General features: G+C 57.0%; 3 protein-coding genes across 3 annotated transcripts in view; 1 reads left to right on the top strand and 2 right to left on the bottom strand.

Annotated features, from left to right (window-relative positions):
* The window catches only part of LOC117648022 (very low-density lipoprotein receptor-like), a 106731-nt gene extending 105724 nt beyond the window's left edge, over positions 1-1007 (bottom strand). The window contains exon 1 of the mRNA XM_034390158.1: positions 538-1007. Coding sequence (XP_034246049.1) covers positions 538-655 — 118 coding nt within the window. The 5' untranslated portion in view covers positions 656-1007. The remainder of the gene's footprint in view (positions 1-537) is intronic.
* A 14860-nt stretch (positions 1008-15867) lies between these two features.
* Positions 15868-18492, bottom strand: LOC117647973 (28S ribosomal protein S36, mitochondrial). Its single transcript, XM_034390004.1, has 5 exons — positions 18347-18492; positions 17228-17359; positions 16392-16446; positions 16168-16310; positions 15868-16076 (listed from the first exon to the last, which is right to left on the bottom strand). The coding sequence occupies exons 1-5, from the start codon at positions 18386-18388 to the stop codon at positions 16059-16061; spliced, it is 390 nt and encodes a 129-aa protein (XP_034245895.1). The 5' UTR covers positions 18389-18492; the 3' UTR covers positions 15868-16058.
* Positions 16899-18025, top strand: LOC117647972 (nuclear receptor 2C2-associated protein). The gene is made up of 3 exons (XM_034390003.1): positions 16899-17059; positions 17441-17531; positions 17621-18025. The coding sequence occupies exons 1-3, from the start codon at positions 17025-17027 to the stop codon at positions 17909-17911; spliced, it is 417 nt and encodes a 138-aa protein (XP_034245894.1). The 5' UTR covers positions 16899-17024; the 3' UTR covers positions 17912-18025.
* Positions 18493-20878: the final 2386 nt, after the last annotated feature.

The following is a 20878-nucleotide window of genomic DNA, read 5'->3' as shown; positions in this document are numbered from 1 at the left end:
AGGGGGGGAGAGAGAGGGAGAGAGAGAGGAGAGAGAGAGAGAGAGGGTTGCTGAACGCGTCACAACGCACACAGACGCGCCCGGCACGGCACCGCAGGGCCGGTCAAACGGTTCCTCGCGCCAACATTTCTAGCCAGCAACAACAACAAAAGACAACGGGGTGCTCGGACGCCCCCCGGCGGCGCCAGGCAGCCAGGCAGGCAGGCAGCGGACCGGTCAGGTCTTGGCCTGCTTGGCAGCGCTTGGCAGTGCCTCAGTCCGGCCGGCCCGGCCGCCCTTGGTCGCGCCATAAGCAGCCTGTTTGTTTTGGTCATTCCCCCACGGTAATGAAGCCACTGAGTTACGCCCCCGCGTCGCGTCGCGTCGCGTCACCGCGGTCTCGCCGTGGTCACACGCTTGGCAGCGCTTCGGGGCCCGCCCCTGGCCCGCCCAGCGGTCGGCCGGCCGAGCGGGAAAAAAGGGGTGACTTAAAGCAGCTTAGCCTCGACAGTCTGGACGCGCTGAGCCACGCTGTGCCACGCTGTGCGGGCATCGCACCTTTGCCGCTGTCGTGGATGTTGTTGATGGTGGTGGTGTTGGTGGTGTTGGGGGCGGCCAGCGCCAGCGCCGCCACGCTCACGACGCAGGCGACCAGCGGCAGCGGCGACCACGGCATGGCTGCCACCGGTTGAGTCGTCGTATCCAAAAATCCAGGAGGCACTTCACTCGTCAATTTTCACTTCACAACGCGGGCAGCGCAACACCGCGCGGCTACTGCCGCAAACTTATCGCCGACGCGACGAAAAAAAAAAATTAAAAATAAATGGCGGTTGGCTGGGTGAGCTGCGGGTGGCGTGCACTACAGCATGGTGGCCAGCCTGGTGGCCGTCAGGGCCTGCCCGCCCTGCCCGGTGGGGAAACACTCGTCCTGAACGCTCGTCTAGGTTAGGGTTGGCGCGGACGCGGCGTGGGCGCGAAGCTTGCGTCGAGTCTCTCCCGCGCGCTCGGCACGACTGCCAGCTTGCCTGGCTGCCTGGCCTGGCCTGCGCGCGCGCCAAGCCAGCGAGCGCGGGGCGCGGGCTGAGACGGGCCGACCCACCCCCCGCGCCGCGCCGCGCCCGCCCGCCCCGCCCGCCCCGCCCCGCCCCGCCCCGGGCTTCCCCCACCCCGACCGCGCCGCCTTGCGCCTCCCCCCCCCTCCCCCCCCCCCCCCCCCTCCCCACCCAGCCGGCCACAGCGCCCGGCGCTAGCGCTAGCCGCCTCCCCCTCCTTCAACACCTCCGCGATGCTGCGATGCTGCGATGCTGGTGGAGCCGGTGATGCTGGCCCGGCATCTCGCGACGTGCACTGCAGACTGATTCCCTCTGTCTCTCTCGCACCTGTATGCGGCGCCCCGTGAGTGCGAGAGAGACGCGGCAAGAGAGCAGTATTGGCTCAAAGTTGATCAAAACGGTCAAAAATGCCTTTGAAAAATCGTGTTTTGGGCCGACTTTAAGCAGCCACAGCGTCTGATCCGAGGCGGTATATCGTCCTCCCTCAACGGGCAATTAATCTTTGGACCTTCCTTTAGCATGCCTTTGTTACGGAGTGCGATTATCCGCCTTGGTTTGGGAGCAGTATTGTCTCAAAGTTGATCAAAACGGCCTAAAATACCTTTGAAAAATGCTTTTTGACCGTTTTGATCAACTTTGCGGCAATACTGCTCCCAAACTAAGGCGGATAATCGCACTCCGTAACAAAGGCATGCAAAAGGAAAGTCCAAAGACCAATTGCCCGTTGAGGGAGTAGGACATACCGCCTCGGATCGGACGCAGTGTCTGCTTAAAGTCGGCCCAAAACACGATTTTTCAAAGGCATTTTTGACCGTTTTGATCAACTTTGAGCCAACACTGCTCCCAAACTAAGGCGGATAATCGCACTCCGGAACAAAGGCGTGCTAAAGGAAGGTCCAAAGACCAAATGCCTGTTGAGAAAGTACGAAGGCCCGCCTCGGATCGGACGCAGTGGCTGCTTAAAATCGGCCCCAAACACGACTTTTTAGGCAGTTCCCGCGAATTTATGTTCCCGGCAGTGCTCCTTTGGACCACTTTTGGCGGTGTGGTTAATTTTGTTTGATTTTCTCAGTAATATAATTTGGCAGTTACGACCAAAAGAGCTCCTCACAAACCTAGTACTGAAAAAACTAAAATGTTAAGTATAATCGATTTGAGTTACTTTATTTTTTGCAGTGTTGCCCCGTGCTGCGCGGTGCTGCGTCACAGGCCACGAGAAAAGAGTGCTGTCTTTGCAGAACCTGAGCGGGCCGGGCCTTGCCGGGCCGGGCGGCAGGGAAGGCCCAGCACGCCACGCCGCGCCACGGGCCCTCCTAGGACCGCTAAATTTGCTGAGGTATATAATAATCCGAAACAAAGGAGCGTCGCGGCCCCACAGCCCCACCCCCTGCCGCTACTTTTACCTTTTTGCTCCTCTTATTTTTCATTTTTTTTGCACTTTCCCTTTTCGAGTGTAGCGCCACGGCCGCGCGCTGCAGGCAGTCAGCCCCTCGCGGGGTCACTGTTAAATCGACTCTTGACCCGGAGGCCTGGCCCTGGCGGCCTGCGGGCCACGGTCGGTGCTCGCTGCTTTGATGTCGTCACTATTTATCTGGCCCAGGGGTGCCGGGGGCGTCGCGGAGCGTCGCGGGGAAGGGGGTGGGGGTGGGTCGGTCGCACTCATCGGCACCGCTCTAGAGTTGCCACCTCGTCTGCTTCGACTCGGAGTGAGTTGGCAACCGCTACCGGATCGACCGTCTGTCTGTTCTTTTCTGCAGCCACGCGAAAAGCTCGCAAGGTAAAGCGCAGAGCGAGGCAGAATCGGTGCATGCTCTCGCGCGAAATGAAGCCTTTGCTCTTCGACTGTTTGGCGACCGGAAACGAATTTTAAAAGTGCCCGAAATGGAGACTCGGTGACAGAACAACGTCAGGCTCGCCCACCTTCGGCGAAGGTGCGGAGCGGCGGCGGGGGAAAAAAATAATTGCTGAGGGAAGAAGGCAACAAAGATAAACCAGAGGGGAATTGGCTATGAATCACGGCGCTGCAAAATTTATGTGTCTCGGCGAGGGGTGCATCGCTCTCCTGCAGATAGAAATAATGACGCCAAAGCGTACAGTGGCGTGGCGGGACGATTCCGACCACCTGGCGAGCAAGGTGTCGTAACTCTCTCAAATTGGAAGAGAAACAGGTCAAGTGGCTCCGGCCCGCCTTTTTTCTCAGCATCCCGCCCTTTTTTCGGCCAATAGAGTAATCTGTGGAAACTTTGGGCGAATATTAAAAGTTGGCCTTATCCGACGGGTAAGGTCCGTAAACTCGAAAACATCGTTAAAAGCCACTCGCCCGCCATGCACTCAGTCTGCAGACGCATTCCGAGAGTCGTTTTCGTCGCTCTCGCTCGCCATGGGGCGCCATGGGGCAGCACCGAGCCGATACAGAGGGCTGCGTTGTTGTTGTTGTTGTTGTTTGTTGTTGTTGTTTGTTGTTGTTGTTGTTTGTTGTTGTTGTTGCAAGCCTGTCTGGTGGGTGCGACCCTTTTCGCCCAACCGCGTGTAAGAATGGCAGACGACGCCCAATTTTGTCGACGCTCGCTCAAACCTGCCCCATTTGACGTATCGGCGACGTGACGATTCCAGAACGCACTGTGCAGGCCACGCGGCGGAGAGACAGGGAGAGAAGGGGAGGGAAAGTGAGTGAGAGGGGGAGGGGGAGAGGGCGGAGCAGAGGGGAGTGATAGGGTATTGGAAGAAGCGACACGGAAATGAAATTGCTGCACCTCGTAGGGAGGATCTGGATCCATTGTGTTACTTGTCCGTTAGGGCACAGGAAGAGACAGTGTGTGTGTGTTTGTGGGTGGGTGGGGGTGGGGGGATGTAATATCGCCGGTCTCGACTTTACCGCAAGCCACACGGAGAAACACAGATACACACATGTTGTGGGGCCGACCGCCCCGCCCCGCCCCGCCCCGCCCCGCCTCGGCCTTCCAGACACATCCACCTGTCTCGCTGGCAGCGGCTCCCCTGGAGGAGCAAGGAGCTCTCCGTCCTTGTCACACTCACGCGACGGGGCGGTTCGGCCGGGCTTCGGGTTCGAATCCCCGCCCGGCTCAAATTTGATCCGAGGCCGGGCCGCTGCACTGCTAATCTCCACGTCGACATTGTTAAATTTAATGAGCGCTTGCAGTGCTGCAGGGCCGTGGCGCTGGGCCTGGCGGGCTGCGAGGGGTGACTGGGTGCCCGGGGTGGCGGTCTGGTCTGGTCTGGTTACATCGCTGCACCGCCCGGCACCGCCCCTCTTCAAACATGGCCCCGCGTCAACCCTTCTACGAGTCGAACTGGGGCGGCTCCTCTCCCTCTCTCTCTCTCTCTCTCTCTCTCTCCTCTCTCTCTCTCTCCTCTCTCTCTCTCCTCCTCTCTCTCTCTCTCTCTCTCTCTCTCTCTCTCTCTCTCTCTGGCCGAGGCTCAGACATGGACTGCGACCTCCTTTGGGCATTTAGGGCCAGCCCCGGGCAGCCCCCTCCCCTCCCTCGCCGCTAAGCGGCTTCCCCGCTGGAGCACGCTGGAGCACGCTGGAGGCAGACTGATTCCGAGGAGTCATCTCGTCGCTCCGTCCCCGTCGCACTCGCGGGGCGGGCGGGGCGTTCCGTGGGGGTGCGAGAGAGACAGCACGCCTCGGAACATCGGCACGTGTGGGGAGGCTCGCGCGCTCGCGCCAAGGGGTGCAGCCAGATAAGCGTAACTATCATTGCCTCCTTCCAGGGGCCTTCCAGGAGGCCTTCCAGGGCGGCTGTCCGTGACGTCTGCTGGCAGTGCTGGCAGTGCTGGCGCCGCACAGTGGGCCAGAAGACGCCGGTGGAAGCGGTCGAAATCCCGAACGCGTTTTGAGCTCCAGAGTCGCTAAATGGGACTCGAACCGAGCGTGTGACCCCACCAGTGGATTGGTCTTCGAACGAGGAGTCTATAGATGGAGTCACACGCAGGGTTCGAGTCGTACTTTCCGACCGCAGGAAATTCTCGTTTCAATTTCACTAATGGTCTACAAAAAGAATGGGTGACAGTCCAGGACTTGAACCCCGGTCCCCCGGGTGGCGGTCGAGGCCTCAGCCCCCTCGGCCACGCCGCACGGCGTCTCATAACGCAGCGGCCCTCCTCGTCCGTGCCCCCCACGGGGCCACCCCAAATTTGGCAGCCGAAATGGCGACGGGAAAAATAAATCTCTGGTTGTTGCCGTTTGAATGGACGCGCCTGCCTGCCTGCCTGCCTGCCTGCCTGCCTGCCTGCGCGCCTCAAGATTTATCCCGTCCGTTTCCGGCAGCACTTCTTGACAACCGCATGAGAGGGCGCCACCGTCGCGCCAAACATATGATTGCGCGCCATAAACATGGCAATCTGCGATAAGGGTGGCAGTAAACCGCCCGACTGTCTGCCTGTCTGTCCGTCTGTCTGTCTGTCTGTCTGTCTGTCTGACTGTCCCCAACCATGCAAGCCAAAAATATCGCGTCAAGTTGTTAGTTCACAACCCCAAAATCGACTTGAAGACCTGACGGTGTTGCCAACTAGACGAGACGGTGCGATTCAAGCAGATGCCGCCAGTGGCGTGCCTGATGACTCAACGTGTTGCTCTCTCTCTCTCTCTCTCTCTCTCTCTCTCTCTCTCTCTCTCTCTCTCTCTCTGTCCTTATCGAAACAAGCAATGCGGCAAGTCATTCGCGCGAAATTAACGCGCCTTTCTTCGCGCTTTCTCGCTCTCTCTCTTTTTCTCTCTCGCGCTCTCTCTCTTCTTTTGAATCCAACTTTGCCGTAATAATTAGAGTCCAACTAATTTCGCCTGACTTACGAGTTTTGTTCCGCTTCACTTCTGAGCGCGTTGTGTGCCAGTGCCGTTTTCCCGCCCTCGCCTTCAGCGGGGCGCCATTTTTATTCGTTTGTTTTCGTCTTATTTTGCCGGTCGCTGCGACGAGGGCACCAACAATTTTGTAATTGAGTTACCCCTCCGAGGTACAGCATGCGAACGCGTAGTTCCGCGAATCCGTGCGTTTGAGCAGCCCTCCCCACAGTGGGCCAGAAGACCGGTGGCGGCGGCCAAAACTCTAGACGCGTTTTGAGCTCCAGAGTCGCTGAACAGGACTCGAACCGAACGTGTGACCCCACCAATGGACTGCTCTCCGAACGAGGAATCCATTGGTGGGGTCACACGCTCGGTTCGGTTCGAGGCTTGGGAAAACTGGCGGCTTCCTGCCGATATGCGAGGCAACCACCTCCCTTCCATTCCATCCCATTCCATTCACTTTCTCCCTTTCCGGGCCACTTTCGGTCTCTGGAGGGGTGAGGGCAATTAAATAGTTTCGACTTTTAGTTCCGACCGCTAGGCGGCGCCGCACTGCAAAGTGAATCTCCTTCCCCGCAATGAATGGATCATCGAGAACTGGTCCCGCGGTGCCGGGGTCCTCGCCTCCACTGCTCCGCGCATATTCCCAAACTACGAGAAAAAAAATGAGATAAAATGATATCTTACCTGGCCACTTGCTTGCTTCCCTAAACGCCGCCCTCGCTATAACTTCGCTACAAGCGCCCTTTGTCCTCAAGATGGCCTCGTGGGCAAATATTGTCCTTTCTGCGAACGATGTCGCCCCGCCGGGCCGTCCGTGCCCTCCTCGGGTTTATAGTTTCATCCCTTCACACACACACCACACACACACACACACACACACACACACACACACACACACACACACACACACGCGCGCGCGCGCACACACGCACGCACACCAGCCAAGCAGGGTTCCGCCCGCCCACTTTCCACCCTAGTCATCCATTTTTGTTTCCAGTGTGGAGGGAAAAGCCCCTCCGGAAGATGGTGTCTAGAACAAAACGACACGACACTGTCTTAAATCGTTTTGAAACGCAAGCTCTCATTTCCCAGCCCGTTCGAACGTAGTACACGAAAGGCGGTCTCTCGGTGTCTTAATTTCGGGACAGTCTTGCCATGCAAATCGGGGCGTTGGCGAGGTCGCCGAAGTTGGCAGCATTGAGACAGCATTATGGCAGGACTGGAGCCCGGCGTGCCCGGCGTGCCCGGCCTGCCCAGGCCCGGGTAGCAGTATTATGGAGATGCGCTCGAAGCGGGTCGACTTCTCCGCATCGGTCAGCGTGTTTTAAAAGCCGTGCCCGGGATCACAAGTTTTGTCGCAATTGTGCGGCAATATTGTCCCTCCCTCTGGAGAGGCGTCGCGCCAGCGCTGCGTGGGAGACTAGGAGCTGGAACTACACTGTCCAAAAAATAAAAACTTCAGACCTCGTCGTTACTTTGCTCCTCCTCAAAGTTACTTTTCAGTCATATCACTTTCATAGAGTGCAGAGTAGTTTTTGAAATATTTGAGAACTACTTTGCGAATCGATAACGTTGTGTGTGAGTTTTGTGTGTGTGTGTGTGTGTGTGTGTGTGTGTGTGTGTGTGTGTGTGTGTGTGTCCTACCCGCATTACGTCAATCCAACACAAACTGGAAGAAACTCGGGGCGCAAGGCAGCGCAAGGTGTAGTTTCCTGTTTTTCCCGCCAAGAGTGCTCGCCGACCCTCATGGCGCGGGACAGGCGGGACAGCCGGGACAGCCCGCAGCAAAGCGCCAGACTAGGCAACTGCAGTTCGTCTTGCTCGCGAACCTACACTGCGAGCGCTCGCTCCACTGCCGGCAGTGCGGGCAGACTGACGAGTACCTCGGCCTCCGCGACGAGCTTGGCTCTGCCGGCCAGAGAGCACAGTGGGCCACAAGACCGGTGGAGGCGGCCAAAATACCGGACGCGTTTTGAGCTCCAGAGTCGCTAAATGGGACTCGAGCCGAACGTGTGACCCCACCAGACTGCTCTCCGAACGAGGAATCCATTGGTGGGGTCACGCGCTCGGTTCGAGTCCTGTTTAGCGACTCTGGAGCTCGAGACGCGTCGAGAGTTTTGGCCGCCGGCGCCGTCTTCTGACCCACTGCGGGGCGGCCCACCCTCTTCAGGCCGTTGGGGCGCGGCAGTCCGTCCCGCGGGAACTGCCTGCCCGTCTCCTAGAAGAAGTGCCTCTCCGCAAATATTTTTTGTCGTTCCCCGCCCCCGCCTGCGTTCCAGCCCAGTGGCCGAGCCTCGCCCAGCCCAGCCCAGCCCTCCTGCGGTCAGCTCCATGAAGCCAGCATCACTCCACTTCCCCAAGGGCTATCGCGTCACCAACAAGAGGAGGCGTACTAATTTCGCACTATTGTGACGGGGGAAATGACCGGCAGCGAATTGCAATCGCAACGGCGGCAGCGGCGCGCCGCGAGGAGGTTGGCGGTTTCGCCCGGAGCGCCGTGCAGGTAGGCAGCGGGGCGGCGCGCGGACGCCGAGGCCGAGCGGGCGGCCCGCCCCGCCGAGTTCAGGCGCTAGCGGAGCGCGGAGCGCTGCACAGTGCGCCAGAAGACCGGTGGAGGCGGCCGAAACTCTAGAGCTCCAGAGTCGCTAAACAGGACTCGAACCGAACGTGTGACCCCACCAAAGGATTGCTCTCCGAACGAGGAATCCACTGGTGGGGTCACACGTTCGGTTCGAGCCCTGCTTAGCGACTCTGGAGCTCAAAACGCGTCTACAGTTTCGTCCGCCTCCACCGGTCTTCTGGCCCACTGTGCGCTGCGAGCAGCACAGACAGGCGGGTGAGCACCTTGTCGTAGAACCGCATCACCGTTGCTGTAGGGACGAGCGGACGGACGAGCGGTCAGACAGACAGACAGACAGACAGACAGACAGACAGACAGACAGACAGACAGACAGACAGACGAAGCGAGTAAAAGTGGCTTGGCTGAGCCAGCCGGGCAGGCGGGCACCCCGCGGGTCAACCCGTTAGGACGTGGTGCTGGTCTGCTGCTTTACGACCCCCCCCCCCCCCCCCGCAGGGTGGTCCGTGGAGTACGGAGGTCGGGGCGGGCCATGCATAGTCATAAGAAGACGTGCGCCAACTGCCACCTTCTTCTGTCTCTGTCTGGCCCGGCTGGCCCGGCTGGCCCGCCCCATGCGGCCATGCCATGCCGCCATGCCGACGGTCCTTGCGGTCCTCAGCGGCCCTGCAGCGAGCCCTGAGTGTTTTTAAGGGGCATTCCAGCCATTCCCCATTCCGACTCATGGACCGGCGAGGACACTCTATTTCACCCCAACCAACCATGAGTCGGCCATGCGCAGCCATGCGCCGGCAGCGGGGCTGTACACATTTTATTATTCGTGCGCGTCGCCGCGTCGCGCGCGGATGATGGTTTGACGACGTTTTAAAGTCGCGAAAGGGCCGCTTTGAGCCCGGGCACAGTGTGCCTTCGCTGGCGCTGCACAGTGGGCCGGACGGCCGGTGGGGGCGGCCGAAACTCGACACGCGGTTTGAGCTCCAGAGTCGCTAAGCAGGACTCGAACCGAACGTGTGACCCCACCAATGGATTGCTCGTCCGGAGAGCAATTCATTGGTGGGGTCACACGTTCGGTTCGAGTCCCATTTAGCGACTCTGGGGCTCAAAACGCGTCTATGGTTTCGGCCACCACCACCGGTCTTCGCCCACTGTGCGCGGCAGCCCCGGCCCGCCGCTCCAATTTCGGGACCTTAAAACACCGGGGCGGTGTTAGGGGCGGGAGGGGAGGAGGGGTACTTGTTCGTGAGGTGCATGCATAGAGGGCTTCTCGGGCTTCTCAGCCGGCTCGCCGATTTCATCTCGACTTGAAGTTTGATTGGATTGAAGCAGCCGGGGCGGAGAAGCGAGAGCCCTGTTGCCTGGAGACGGCGGCGGCGCGGCGTGGCCGCCCCCGCGGGCCGTGGAGCGCCGGAGAGCACGGAGAGCTCATGGCGGAGGGGAGCGCCGTGGTGGTTGGCCTCGACAATCACAAAGTTGCAGACGCAATGTTCGACACACGGCGGGTCCGGGTCGTGGCCGCGCCGTGGCGGTGGCGGTGGCGGTGGCGGGGCGGGGCGGGGCGGGGCGGGGCGGGCGGCCAAGCCAACTTGCGGCCAGGCCAAGTCAGACGTCCGGTCCGGCCACGGTCCGGCCCGAGCCTGGCGAACAGTGCTTTCCAACTCGGAGCACCTGCGGACGGACCTAGGACCTCCAAGCAGCCAGGCACAGCCACCTTCGGCCCTCGGCGGGTCAAGGGACGCGGCGCCCTCCAAGGTTGTCGTGGTGGCCGCGGGGATGACGTCATTGCAGCCCCATAGTGGGCCAGAAGACCGGAGGCGGCGGTCAAAACTCTAGACGCGCTTTGAGCTCTAGAGTCGCTGAATGGGGCTCGGACCGAGCGTGTGACGAGTCTATGTAGCTTGACCCACCTCAAAGTTGACCTACCTATATATTAATTAATAAAAATATTAATATAAATATTAGAATATAAATATGGGAATATAAATAGGAGTAATATAAATATTACCAAAAAAAGTTGACCCACCCCACAGTTGACCTACCCTATATTTTTGACTTGACCGACGAAGCGCGACGGCCTCGCGGCAGGAGAAGCGCGACAGTGTCGCGGCAGGGGAAGCGCGACAGTGTCGCGGCAGGGGAAGCGCGACAGTGTCGCGGCAGGGGAAGCGCGAGAGTGTCGCGGCAGGAGAAGCGCGACAGTGTCGCGGCAGTGGAAGCGCGACGGCCTGGCGGCAGGGGAAGCGCGACAGTGTCGCGGCAGGGGAAGCGCGACAGTGTCGCGGCAGGGGAAGCGCGACAGTGTCGCGGCAGGGGAAGCGCGGCAGTGTCGCGGCAGGGGAAGCGCGACGGCCTCGCGGCAGGGGAAGCGCGACAGTGTCGCGGCAGGGGAAGCGCGACAGTGTCGCGGCAGGGGAAGCGCGACAGTGTCGCGGCAGGGGAAGCGCGAGAGTGTCGCGGCAGGGGAAGCGCGACGGCCGCGCGGCAGGGGAAGCGCGACAGTGTCGCGGCAGTGGAAGCGCGACGGCCTGGCGGCAGGGGAAGCGCGACAGTGTCGCGGCAGGGGAAGCGCGACGGTGTCGCGGCAGGGGAAGCGCGACAGTGTCGCGGCAGGGGAAGTGCGACGGCCTCGCGGCAGGGGAAGCGCGGCAGGGGAAGCGCGACAGTGTCGCGGCAGGGGAAGCGCGACAGTGTCGCGGCAGGGGAAGCGCGACGGCCTCGCGGCAGGGGAAGCGCGACAGTGGTGCGGCAGGGGAAGCGCGACGGCCTCGCGGCAGGGGAAGCGCGACAGTGTCGCGGCAGGGGAAAGCGCGACAGTGTCGCGGCAGGGGAAGCGCGACAGTGTCGCGGCAGGGGAAGAGCGACAGTGTCGCGGCAGGGAAAGCGCGATGACGTCGCGGCAGGTGAAGCGTGACAGTGTCCCAGTGACAGTAGACGATACTTCAAAAAAATTTATAATAAAAATATAGGGTAGGTCAACTGTGGGGTAGGTCAACCTTTTTTGTTAATATTTATAACACTATTATTTATAGTCCCATATTTTTATTCAAATATTTATATTAATATTTTTATTAATAAATATATTGGTAGGTCAACTGTGAGGTAGGTCTAATGAACAGCCCCGCGTGTGACCCCACCAATGGACTCCTCGTTCGGAGAGCAATCCATTGGTGGGGTCACACGTTCGTTTCGAGTCCCATTTAGCGACTTTGGCGCTCAAAACGCGTCTAGAGTTTTGGCCGGCACCACCGGTCTTCTGGCCCACTGTGCGCCCTCTACCTGGGGTCGTAGTGCCGTACGTGGGGCCGCCGTATTGCGCAACAAACCTCCCCGCCCCGCTACGCCACTGCAAACGGCACGGCAATACCAGTGCAGTGCCAGCAGTGTCGCGGCCCACCCCGTCGTTACCGCCGCCCCACAAAGTACCCGCCCTTTACGGCGTACTGCCTTCGTTTGAACAGGCGGCCGCCTTTCCGATGCCTTTCCATGCAGCAGCAGGTTGGCTAGGTCGGCTGGGACGCTGTCAACAAACACAAAACTAAAACTCCGACGCACAGTGGGCCAGAAGACCGGTGGATGAGGCAAAGATCGTCAACGGGTGGATCGCGTTGGATCGTGCTCGCCAACGTCGGTCCGGGTCGGTCCCGAGCCAAGCCCTGGCGGGCGTTGGCCCGGCCGGCCACTGGCCCAGCTTCGAATCCCGGCAGAAGCCTGCATTTTTGTCGGTCTCTGGTACCTTTCAGGTTCTTGGAAAAGAATATCCACGGTATTTATATGTGCCGTGAAATGTTAGTTGCGGTTGCAGCTTTGAAATCGCGAAAAAAAATTATAGCGCCGCCGGGACTCGAAGCTGGTCAACGGTTTGGGCCAAAACCGACGCTTCGGTTTGGTTCGGAACCGACCCGAACCGACGTTCGCGAGCACGATCCATCGCGATCCACCCGTTGACGATCTTTGGGATGAGGCCAAAACTCTAGACGCGTTTTGAGTTCCAGAGTCGCTAAATGGGACTCGAACCCAGCGTGTGACCCCACCATTGGATTGCTCTCCGAACGAGGAATCCATTGGTGGGGTCACTCGTTCGGTTCGAGTCCTGTTTAGCGACTCTGGAGCTCAAAACGTGCCTCGAGTTTTTGCCGCCTGCACCGGTCTTCTGGCCCACTGTGCGACGCGATGAACTGCGCCACCTGCTCCGGCGTGCACCACCTGCAGTGGATGGGTCACTGCTTCGCCACCGCCGGGATCACCGCCTCGCCATGTCTTATTCAGCGCGGCGGTGAGCGAGAGTTCAAAGGAGCAGCAGCAGTGCCGTTGCGAACAGCAACACTCCGTCTCCCTCGCACTCACGGTCCATCTGGCCCACTGTGAGGCGGGTGCTTTCGAAGCAGGTGGCGTGTCGGCACTCCAGTGCAGGCGATGGCGTTGGCGATACCCCGCGCGCCAGGGGCGTTGCCGGGCGTTGCCCATGGGGTCCATTCAAAGTCCCTCTCGCGGGGAGTAGCGCCATTATTGGTCCGGGGCTTTGAATGCGCGGTCAGGAAGTCGCTTTTGAATACCGCACACGTGCGCCAACTAATTAATTACTGCACGAGAGGGACAGGCAGACAGACAGACAGGCAGACAGACAGACAGACAGACAGACAGACGGACAGACAGACAGACAGGCAGGCAGACAGACAGACAGACAGACAGACGGGCAGGCAGACAGACAGACGGACAGACAGACAGACAGGCAGGCAGACAGACAGACAGACAGACAGACAGACAGACAGACAGACAGACAGGCAGACAGACAGACAGACAGACAGACAGACAGACAGACAGACAGACAGACAGACAGACAGACGGGCAGACAGGCAGACAGACGGACGCGACAAATAGTAGACGAGGCTTATCTTGCGAGGGCATTCGCGTGGATGTGGTTTCTGACGCTTCCTCGCCATGCTTCATAGCGCCCCCTGTCTGCCTGTCTGTCTGTCTGCCTGCCTGTCTGTCCGTCCGTCTGACACCCTGCCTGCCATTTTCACAGGCCGCAGAAACACGACTCGGTGGCGCCTTTTGGCTCTGTCAAGGCACGGAGTGGCACGGAGTGGCACGGAGTGGGTTCGTTGCGTCTGTCTCTCTGACTACACGTCCGTCTGTGATAGGGACGCCGAGGCATTGCTACGCTGCTTCGCCTGCTTCGCCGTATTCCAAGGCAGGCAGGCGAAGCAGGGGCGTGCTTCCGGAGCGAGAAACTCCAAGTTGCCTCAAGAAGCTAGCGCCGCTCCGCGGCCTTGGGGTAGGTCTCTCTCTCTCTCTCTCTCTCTCTCTCTCTCTCTCTCTCTCTCTCTCTCTCTCTCTCTCTCTCTCTCTCTCTCTCTCTCTCTCTCTCTTCCTCGCACTCCGACTTGGCTTAATTAAGGAGTCGCCTACTTAGTCCAGGCGTTCGGATTACCACTAGCATTCTTACTGGAGAATTGGAGTGTATTCAGCCGAGATGAGGCCTCCCTCCGACCCTCGCCGTCCCCGCCCAATCCTCGCCCGCTGAGCGGGGCCGAAGAGGGTCTGTCTCTCTCGCATCCCGGCGGGACGCCCCATGAGTGCGACAGAGACAGAGCAACGCCAGCAGACAGAGCAGCGGACTCGCACTCAAGGGCAAGGGCACAGTGGGCCAGAAGACAAGCGGCGGAGGCGGTCAAAATCCCGGACGCGTTTTGAGCTTCAGAGTCGCTAAATGGGCCTCGAACCGAACGTGTGACCCCACCAATGGATTGCTCTTCGAACGAGGAATCCATTGGTGGGGTCACACGTTCTGTTCGAGTCCTGTTATGCGACTCTGGAGCTCTGCACGCGTCTGGAGTTTTGGCCGCCTCCACCGGTCTTGTGGCAAATCCACTGTGAGGGGTGTCTCGGCGAGGCAGACTGACGTTTGGGATACTCCACGCTGCATCAGGCCCCGCCACGAACTGCCAGCAGCCACAGTACTGCGTGCCTCCTCGGCTGGGCCGGATAGCCGGCTAGTCGGATGTACGATTAAGGGGTTGGCAGAGCTTCGCAAGCCGCCGCCGCAGCGCCGCAGCGCCAGCGTCGGGCCCCAGTCCTCCCAGTCCCCAGCGAGGGACGTGGCGGGGCAGTTAAATGTAGCGAAAGGAATGTGCAGCCCAGCCCTAGCCAGCCCTCCCAAGGGCCGCGCCCTGCCTAGGGCCCGCCTCGGCCCCGCCTGGCCCCGCCTAGGGCGCGCATTATTATTATTTAAGTCCCTGGAAGGGACGGCGGCAGCCCTGCAGCCCGGCAGGATGGATCTCGGCCGCACCACCGGAAGTAGAAGTGATGATGTCCAGATCGGAAGTGAGGAGACGCCGCACGCCGCACGTTGCCGGAGGCGGAGAGAAAGAGAGAGAGAGGGAGACGGAGAGAGAGATTGAGACGGGGCGGCAGCCATGCGGCCGATGGCGATACTCCACGCCGTGAGGGCTGTCGCCTGGGGTAGCGTCGCGGCAAGGGGGTGGGCGGCACACTGCGTAAGTGGGCCACAAGACCGGTGGGGGCGGCCAAAACTCTAGACGCGTTTTGAGCTCCAGAGTCACTAAACAGGACTCGAACCGAACGTGTGACCCCACCAATGGATTCCTCGTTCGGAGAGCAATCCATTGGTGGGGTCACACGTTCGGTTCGAGTCCCATTTAGCGACTCTGGAGATCAAATCGCGTCTGGGATTTCGGCCACCTCCACCGGTCTTCTGGCCCACTGTGCTCTGGCACGGCCCGCGGGGAAGGAGGAAAGAACGACGCGGCCACGGCTTCATCTTCATATTCATGAAAAACATAGGGCGGGGCCACGGCGGGGCGCTGGGCTGGGACTCGCACCAACAGCCTTTGCTCTTCAAGTTCTCTAGCGCGTCGCCTTGGCGACGTCCGCCCGCGCGGTAGGCAACCCATCGTGCGCCGGCCGACTGGCAGCCAGGCCGGGGTAGAGGCCCGGGGCCGGCGCAGCACGGCAGGGAGCGGGGAACGATGCCCTGGAGAGCGAACGGGGAACAGGCAAGAGGAAAACGGAACGGGCTGTTTGCTGTTTTCCATTTCTCTCGCCGGAATTGTTTCTGACAGCGTGGCTAGTGGCTGGGCCTGGCTGGGCTGACGCGCCCAGGCTCGGGCCACTGCAGTGTGTCCCAGCACAACATTCCTCACTGCAGACCCTCTATTTTGCCCCTGGCCTTTTTATTTGGGTTGTAAAGACGGCGAAAATTACTAATTGCTCCTTTCATTTGACTCCACCCTCCCACCAGGTGCTAAAAATCATTGCCACTCTTTTAAGCCATATTTACTTTTTTTGTAGCAAAAACTGCATTAATCTTAACCGGGGAATTAGAAAATGAAATGCTTACAATCTTATTGTGTCTTTATTTTACAGCTTAAACAAAAATCACAATGAGCCATTCAACAAAATGTTTAAAATAAATACTCAAAAACAGGTGCTGAGGTTTAGATTAATTTATTTATGTACAGTGCTAAATAAGCTGACAAGAAACTGTCGCATCACAGTTTTGCAACACATAAGGAGAAAGAACACTAAGGGTCTTCAACATCTTGAAACCATCGTTTCCATACGGAAAGTCCAGCACCTCAAAGTAAGCCAGTTCGTTTGGATACTACATTACTTCTTGTCTTCAGTTTGGTCCTCCTCTCTGAAATTTAAATAAATGTATAATTTAGAAAACATAGAACAGTTAACCAAGTCCTTGAATGCAAGGATAAAGCTAACAGAAGGATACATACATTGATATAATCTATTTCTGCTTCATCAAGAGGGGAGCGTTGGTACCTAGCAGGTAATTGGTAGTCTTCAATGGTTCCACGAGAGACCGCATGACTGCTACCTACTCCACCTGATGAAGCTACTCCACTAGTTGCCGAATGACCTGTGAGTGACAAATATCGTTGTCATTTACACGATGATGAGACTACATATGGGCCGCTGTTAATTTAAGATAGGTACTCACCACCAGCAGGACCGCCTTTTCGAAATTTGATAAGTGGGACGTGTGGTTTGACAGCCTGTTAGACAAACATTAAATTAATTACTCTTTTCATTGATACACCCAGATTTGTTTCTACTGAGGTATCAAGTAAATGAATGAGAGAAACTGACACAACACCGTAGAGGATGGCAGGCATTGTAAAAGCAATATAACGAGTTAAAACCCACATTCATTTACCATATAAAATGATTCAAATATCAAAGATAAAGTTAAGGGAGTCAAAAATAGAAAACAAATAGATTGGTTAGTGTTCCTGTCTGTGGAACAGGTGTGGCGAATACATGGCAAGACATGATATTGGATGAAAAAAAAATAGTGACATTGTACCTGAATACTGTAAAATAAGACCGTGCCCGGCTCCTTCGAAATACTGATTCTTGGCAAAGAGTTGCAGAAATATAACCTAGCGAGCGACATTGTATCAGATGTTCTGCTGCCCTCGCACGCCAACTGAGCGGACCGAAAGTCACTACCGTGACCGTGGAGGCAACGACCTTGGGTTGGCCACACTGTCTAGAGAGTAGAGGTTAGGATTCCCTGGTGCTGTGGGAAACTTTTCAATAGTTTACTCACAAATGTTTATCACATCACAAAATGACATCAATCTTTAAGGGAAATTTTGAATGCAAGTAAGTAAAAAGTATTTCAATGTACTATTTATTTTGTCTGGTATGGTATAGTGCAGCTACATGTGTCAATCTATGCTGCTGTCAATGAGTGATTTAAAATACAGGTTTAAAATAAAATAAAAGTTACTCTTGTTTACTAATTTTTGAATTGATAGTAATGAAACTTACTTGAACATGAGCTGGTGGTGAGGGTGCAGATGCCGGTGTGGAGGGAGTGGGGTGGACTGGTGTTGATTCCGCAGATGCAGTTCGAGAAGATAATTCAGAAGCCTTAGCTGCCAAACCTGTTGCCGCTGGCTCCTACAACGGGACATTAAAGTGGTCTGAACATTCTTAAAAATTTAACATGTAACACAATTTTCTTTTTTTAAATTTTTACAGGGTGAGTTCTGTTCTCAACAAAGATGTCAAGCAGTTTGGAAAGAAAAATATGTTCGATGGAAGTGATGAAACTTGCTGGAACTCAGACCAGGTAAATAAGACAAGAATGTTTCTGTAAAATGATTTTCGCACTATTATGTCTGTTTAAATCACTCAATTCGTCTTCGCCTTTTAACCAAGGGAACTCCTCAGTACATTTCCGTTCTGCTCGATAAAGAAGAGGAAATCAGCAAAATAAGTATTCAGTTTCAAGGGGGATTTGTGGGCCAAGACTGTTGGTTATCCTCTGTTACTGAGAGTGGAGAGAAAAATATAGATGTAGCCTTCTACCCAGAAGATATAAATTCAGTACAAACTTTTGACATCAACCCAATTGTGAAAGCCAAGAAATTTACTGTTGCTTTTAATAAAAGCACAGACTTCTTTGGAAGAATAGTGGTATATAAATTTGATGCGTATTCTCCTCACTGACAGAAAATGTGCTATGTGTATTTTTTTAAAAAATATCTATTTTTCATGAGCTTTTTTAATTATTTTATTGTTAACTGAATTTTGGAGATAATAAATTGCCATTGTAAAGTCGGATGCACAGTGTCTCTAACTCACTACCCAAGCTATGGGACATCAGGTGACATTTGAGTGCATTTGAATTACAATTACAATTCAACCTAACCAATAAAGACAAAAGTCTTGCTGACATGATATGTATTTGAAGCAGAGAATATTGAGCAAAACATTAAACAGCACGAGGAATACATATTTAATATGTTGCTGTTGACATTTAAAAGTAAATGATAAGTCAACAAAAATCTTTAAAAGGACTTGTTTTGATAGAATGTTTAGTAGGGGAAATAAAGGATTGGGCAGAGTTCCATGTCCCTAGAGGACGATGGACATAGCGCTTACCGACGAGACCAGCGACTTGAAAAACTTAATCACACCTGACATTACGCCTCCCGAAACGGAATCATTTACTGTATTTTTTTTTTCCTGTAGCAGAAGGGAAGGTTAAATTTTGTGTAACACAAACCCGGTGACCCAGACGGGCTCCGATTGGTCGAAGGGTGTGCGACAGTGGCGCCCCTCGCGGAAGCGCGCGAAATTCAAATTGGCGCGAAAGAAAGTTCGTGCGTCAGCCTGTCGGGTAGGCAGCCCAACGCACACGGCGCTGCTGGAGGTGGAGGCTTGCAGTGGAGGGGCAATGCCCTCGTTGCGAGCACGTTGGGCGGCCTGCCTCGCAGGGGCAGGCAGGGCAGCCTGCTAATTGCAATGGTCCATGGGAGCGGCGTGCTTGCCGCTTTCGCTTCATGTCGCATGCGTCGCTCTGCCTCCGACTCTCCGAGGCTCGGCGGCGAGGCTCGTTCATGAGGCCGGCAATGATTGAAGCGACTTTTACTCGCCTCTCTTCCGCCCTTTCCGATCCCCTTCTCCCTGTCTTTCTGCCTTCCCTTTCGAAATCTCATCATCGGATCCAGTTTTGCGGCCAATTGTAACAGTTACCAGTTAGAAAGCGACGGTTCGAAATGAGTGGCTGCCCGGGGCGGTGCTGGGCGGTCCTGGGCGGTGCTGGGCTGGGCAGCCTCGGCCTGGGCGGTGCCGTCTCAGTTAGCAGGTTGGACCGCACGCCCGGCCCCGCCCGGCCCGGCTTGTTCTTGTTCGGTCATCGCTTGCTCAGGTTGGCCAGGTTGGCGCATATGACAGAGGGGCGGGCCGCCTCCGAGCCTTATATAACAAAACACACATTCACGTTCACATTCCCAGCGCCCCGTTGCGTCACGCGGAAAGCGCCAAAGCGAATATGCACCCAAAAACGAGCACGAACGTGTGACCACACCAATGGATTCCTCGTTCGGAGAGCCATCCATTGGTGGGGTCACACGCTCGGTTCGAGTCCCATTTAGCGACTCTGGAGCTCAAAACGCGTCTGGAGTTTTGGCCGCCTCCAGCGGTCTTCTGGCCCACTGTGCGGGCCCCGTTTTGGTGGCGCCAAGTGGCGGTACCAGGCTGGCCTCGAGGCTGCCACGCTGCAAGTGCTTTGCTTTCCCTGAGCAACGCTCGCCTCGCCACATGCTAATGACAACGCCGTTCGCATGATCTTGATCTTGATCCTGGCAGCGCCCATGCCGCGCCGCGCTGCCCAGTAGCACGGTGTAGCGAGGCGCGGCCAGGCACGGCCCGTTTCGAAAGTTTAAATCAAACGCGGGAAAACACTGCTCGCACGGCGCGCACCATGGAAATAAACTGGCAGGAGTGCAGACTGCAATGCTTTTATGCAGTGAGCCGGTGCAACGGGGTAGTAGCTTCGGCGTCTGCACCCACGAGGAAGTAGCACCTCGTTGTTAAAAAATTATCATTTAGACTTTTTGTTTTGCTTTGCTTTTTCTTGCATCATGAATGGCGGTGGTAATGATACTGAATTGCTGCGGAGGACAGTCCCGGACAGACAGCTTGCCTTGTCGCTGCCGCCATTACCATACAGTGTGGTATACAGGCAAAGTATTCGACAAAGGCCGCTAATGAATGCACACGGCGCGACGCGACAAGGCGTGGGCCGTACCAGGGTTGGCCACCACGGTTACGCCGCCACAGAGGGCCGCGGCCCTCACGCGCGTTCGGCTTGCGGTTTTCCAGTGCAGGGGAAATCCCCGCAAACTTCCCTCCGGCCACACGCGCCCAGCATGTGGACGACCTCTCTGTCTGTCTGTCTCTCTTTGTCTCTCGCTCGCATGCTGTCGCATGACTCACCGAGCCGCCTCGAATCAGTCACGAAATCGCCAACTCGATGTGTGGGTCGCTATAAATACCCGGAGGCAAAAAATAAAAACCGGGGTTCAAACCACCGCCTTTCAAGTCGGGCAAGCGAGTGAAACGAAGGTTTGCGTTTTGACGGCGCTGCGCTGGAAACTGATAAAAGCGGCCGTTTTCTCCGGCTAGACATGAGGCGCGTGCTGCGCGAGCTGCTTGGCGCCCCACTTCGTTTTGTCTCAGGGATTGGCGGGCAGAAGCCTGCCGAGCAGCCAGCCTTTCCGGGCAGCCCGGCCAAGTGGGCCAGAAGAACGGTGGAGGCGGCCAAAGACGCGTTTTGAGCTCCAGAGTCGCTGAATGGGACTCGAACCGAACGAGTGACCCCACCAATGGATTGCTCGTTCGGAGAGCAATCCATTGGTGGGGTCACACGTTCGTTTCGAGTCCTGCTTAGCGACTCTGGAGCTCAAAACGCGTCTAGAGTTTTGGCCGCCTCCTCCGCCGTCTTCTGGCCCACAGTGAGCCGGGCAGCCGCAAAGCGACGGCCGCTGGCGGGGCTTGGCTTGGCGTGCGTGCGGCGAGAGAAAGGCACGGTCCGGCCAACAACGCCGAAAACAAAAAGAAACGCATAACAACCGGCAAAAACGTCTCATTTTCCTGGGCGTCGCCGGCGTCCCACCGTGTCCCACACCT

This window comes from Thrips palmi, unplaced genomic scaffold, assembly GCF_012932325.1.
Source record: "Thrips palmi isolate BJ-2018 unplaced genomic scaffold, TpBJ-2018v1 HiC_scaffold_3, whole genome shotgun sequence".
Classification (NCBI taxonomy): Eukaryota; Metazoa; Arthropoda; class Insecta; order Thysanoptera; family Thripidae; genus Thrips; species Thrips palmi.
Note: the sequence above shows the minus strand (reverse complement) of the source record. Positions and strands in the feature narration are given on the sequence as shown.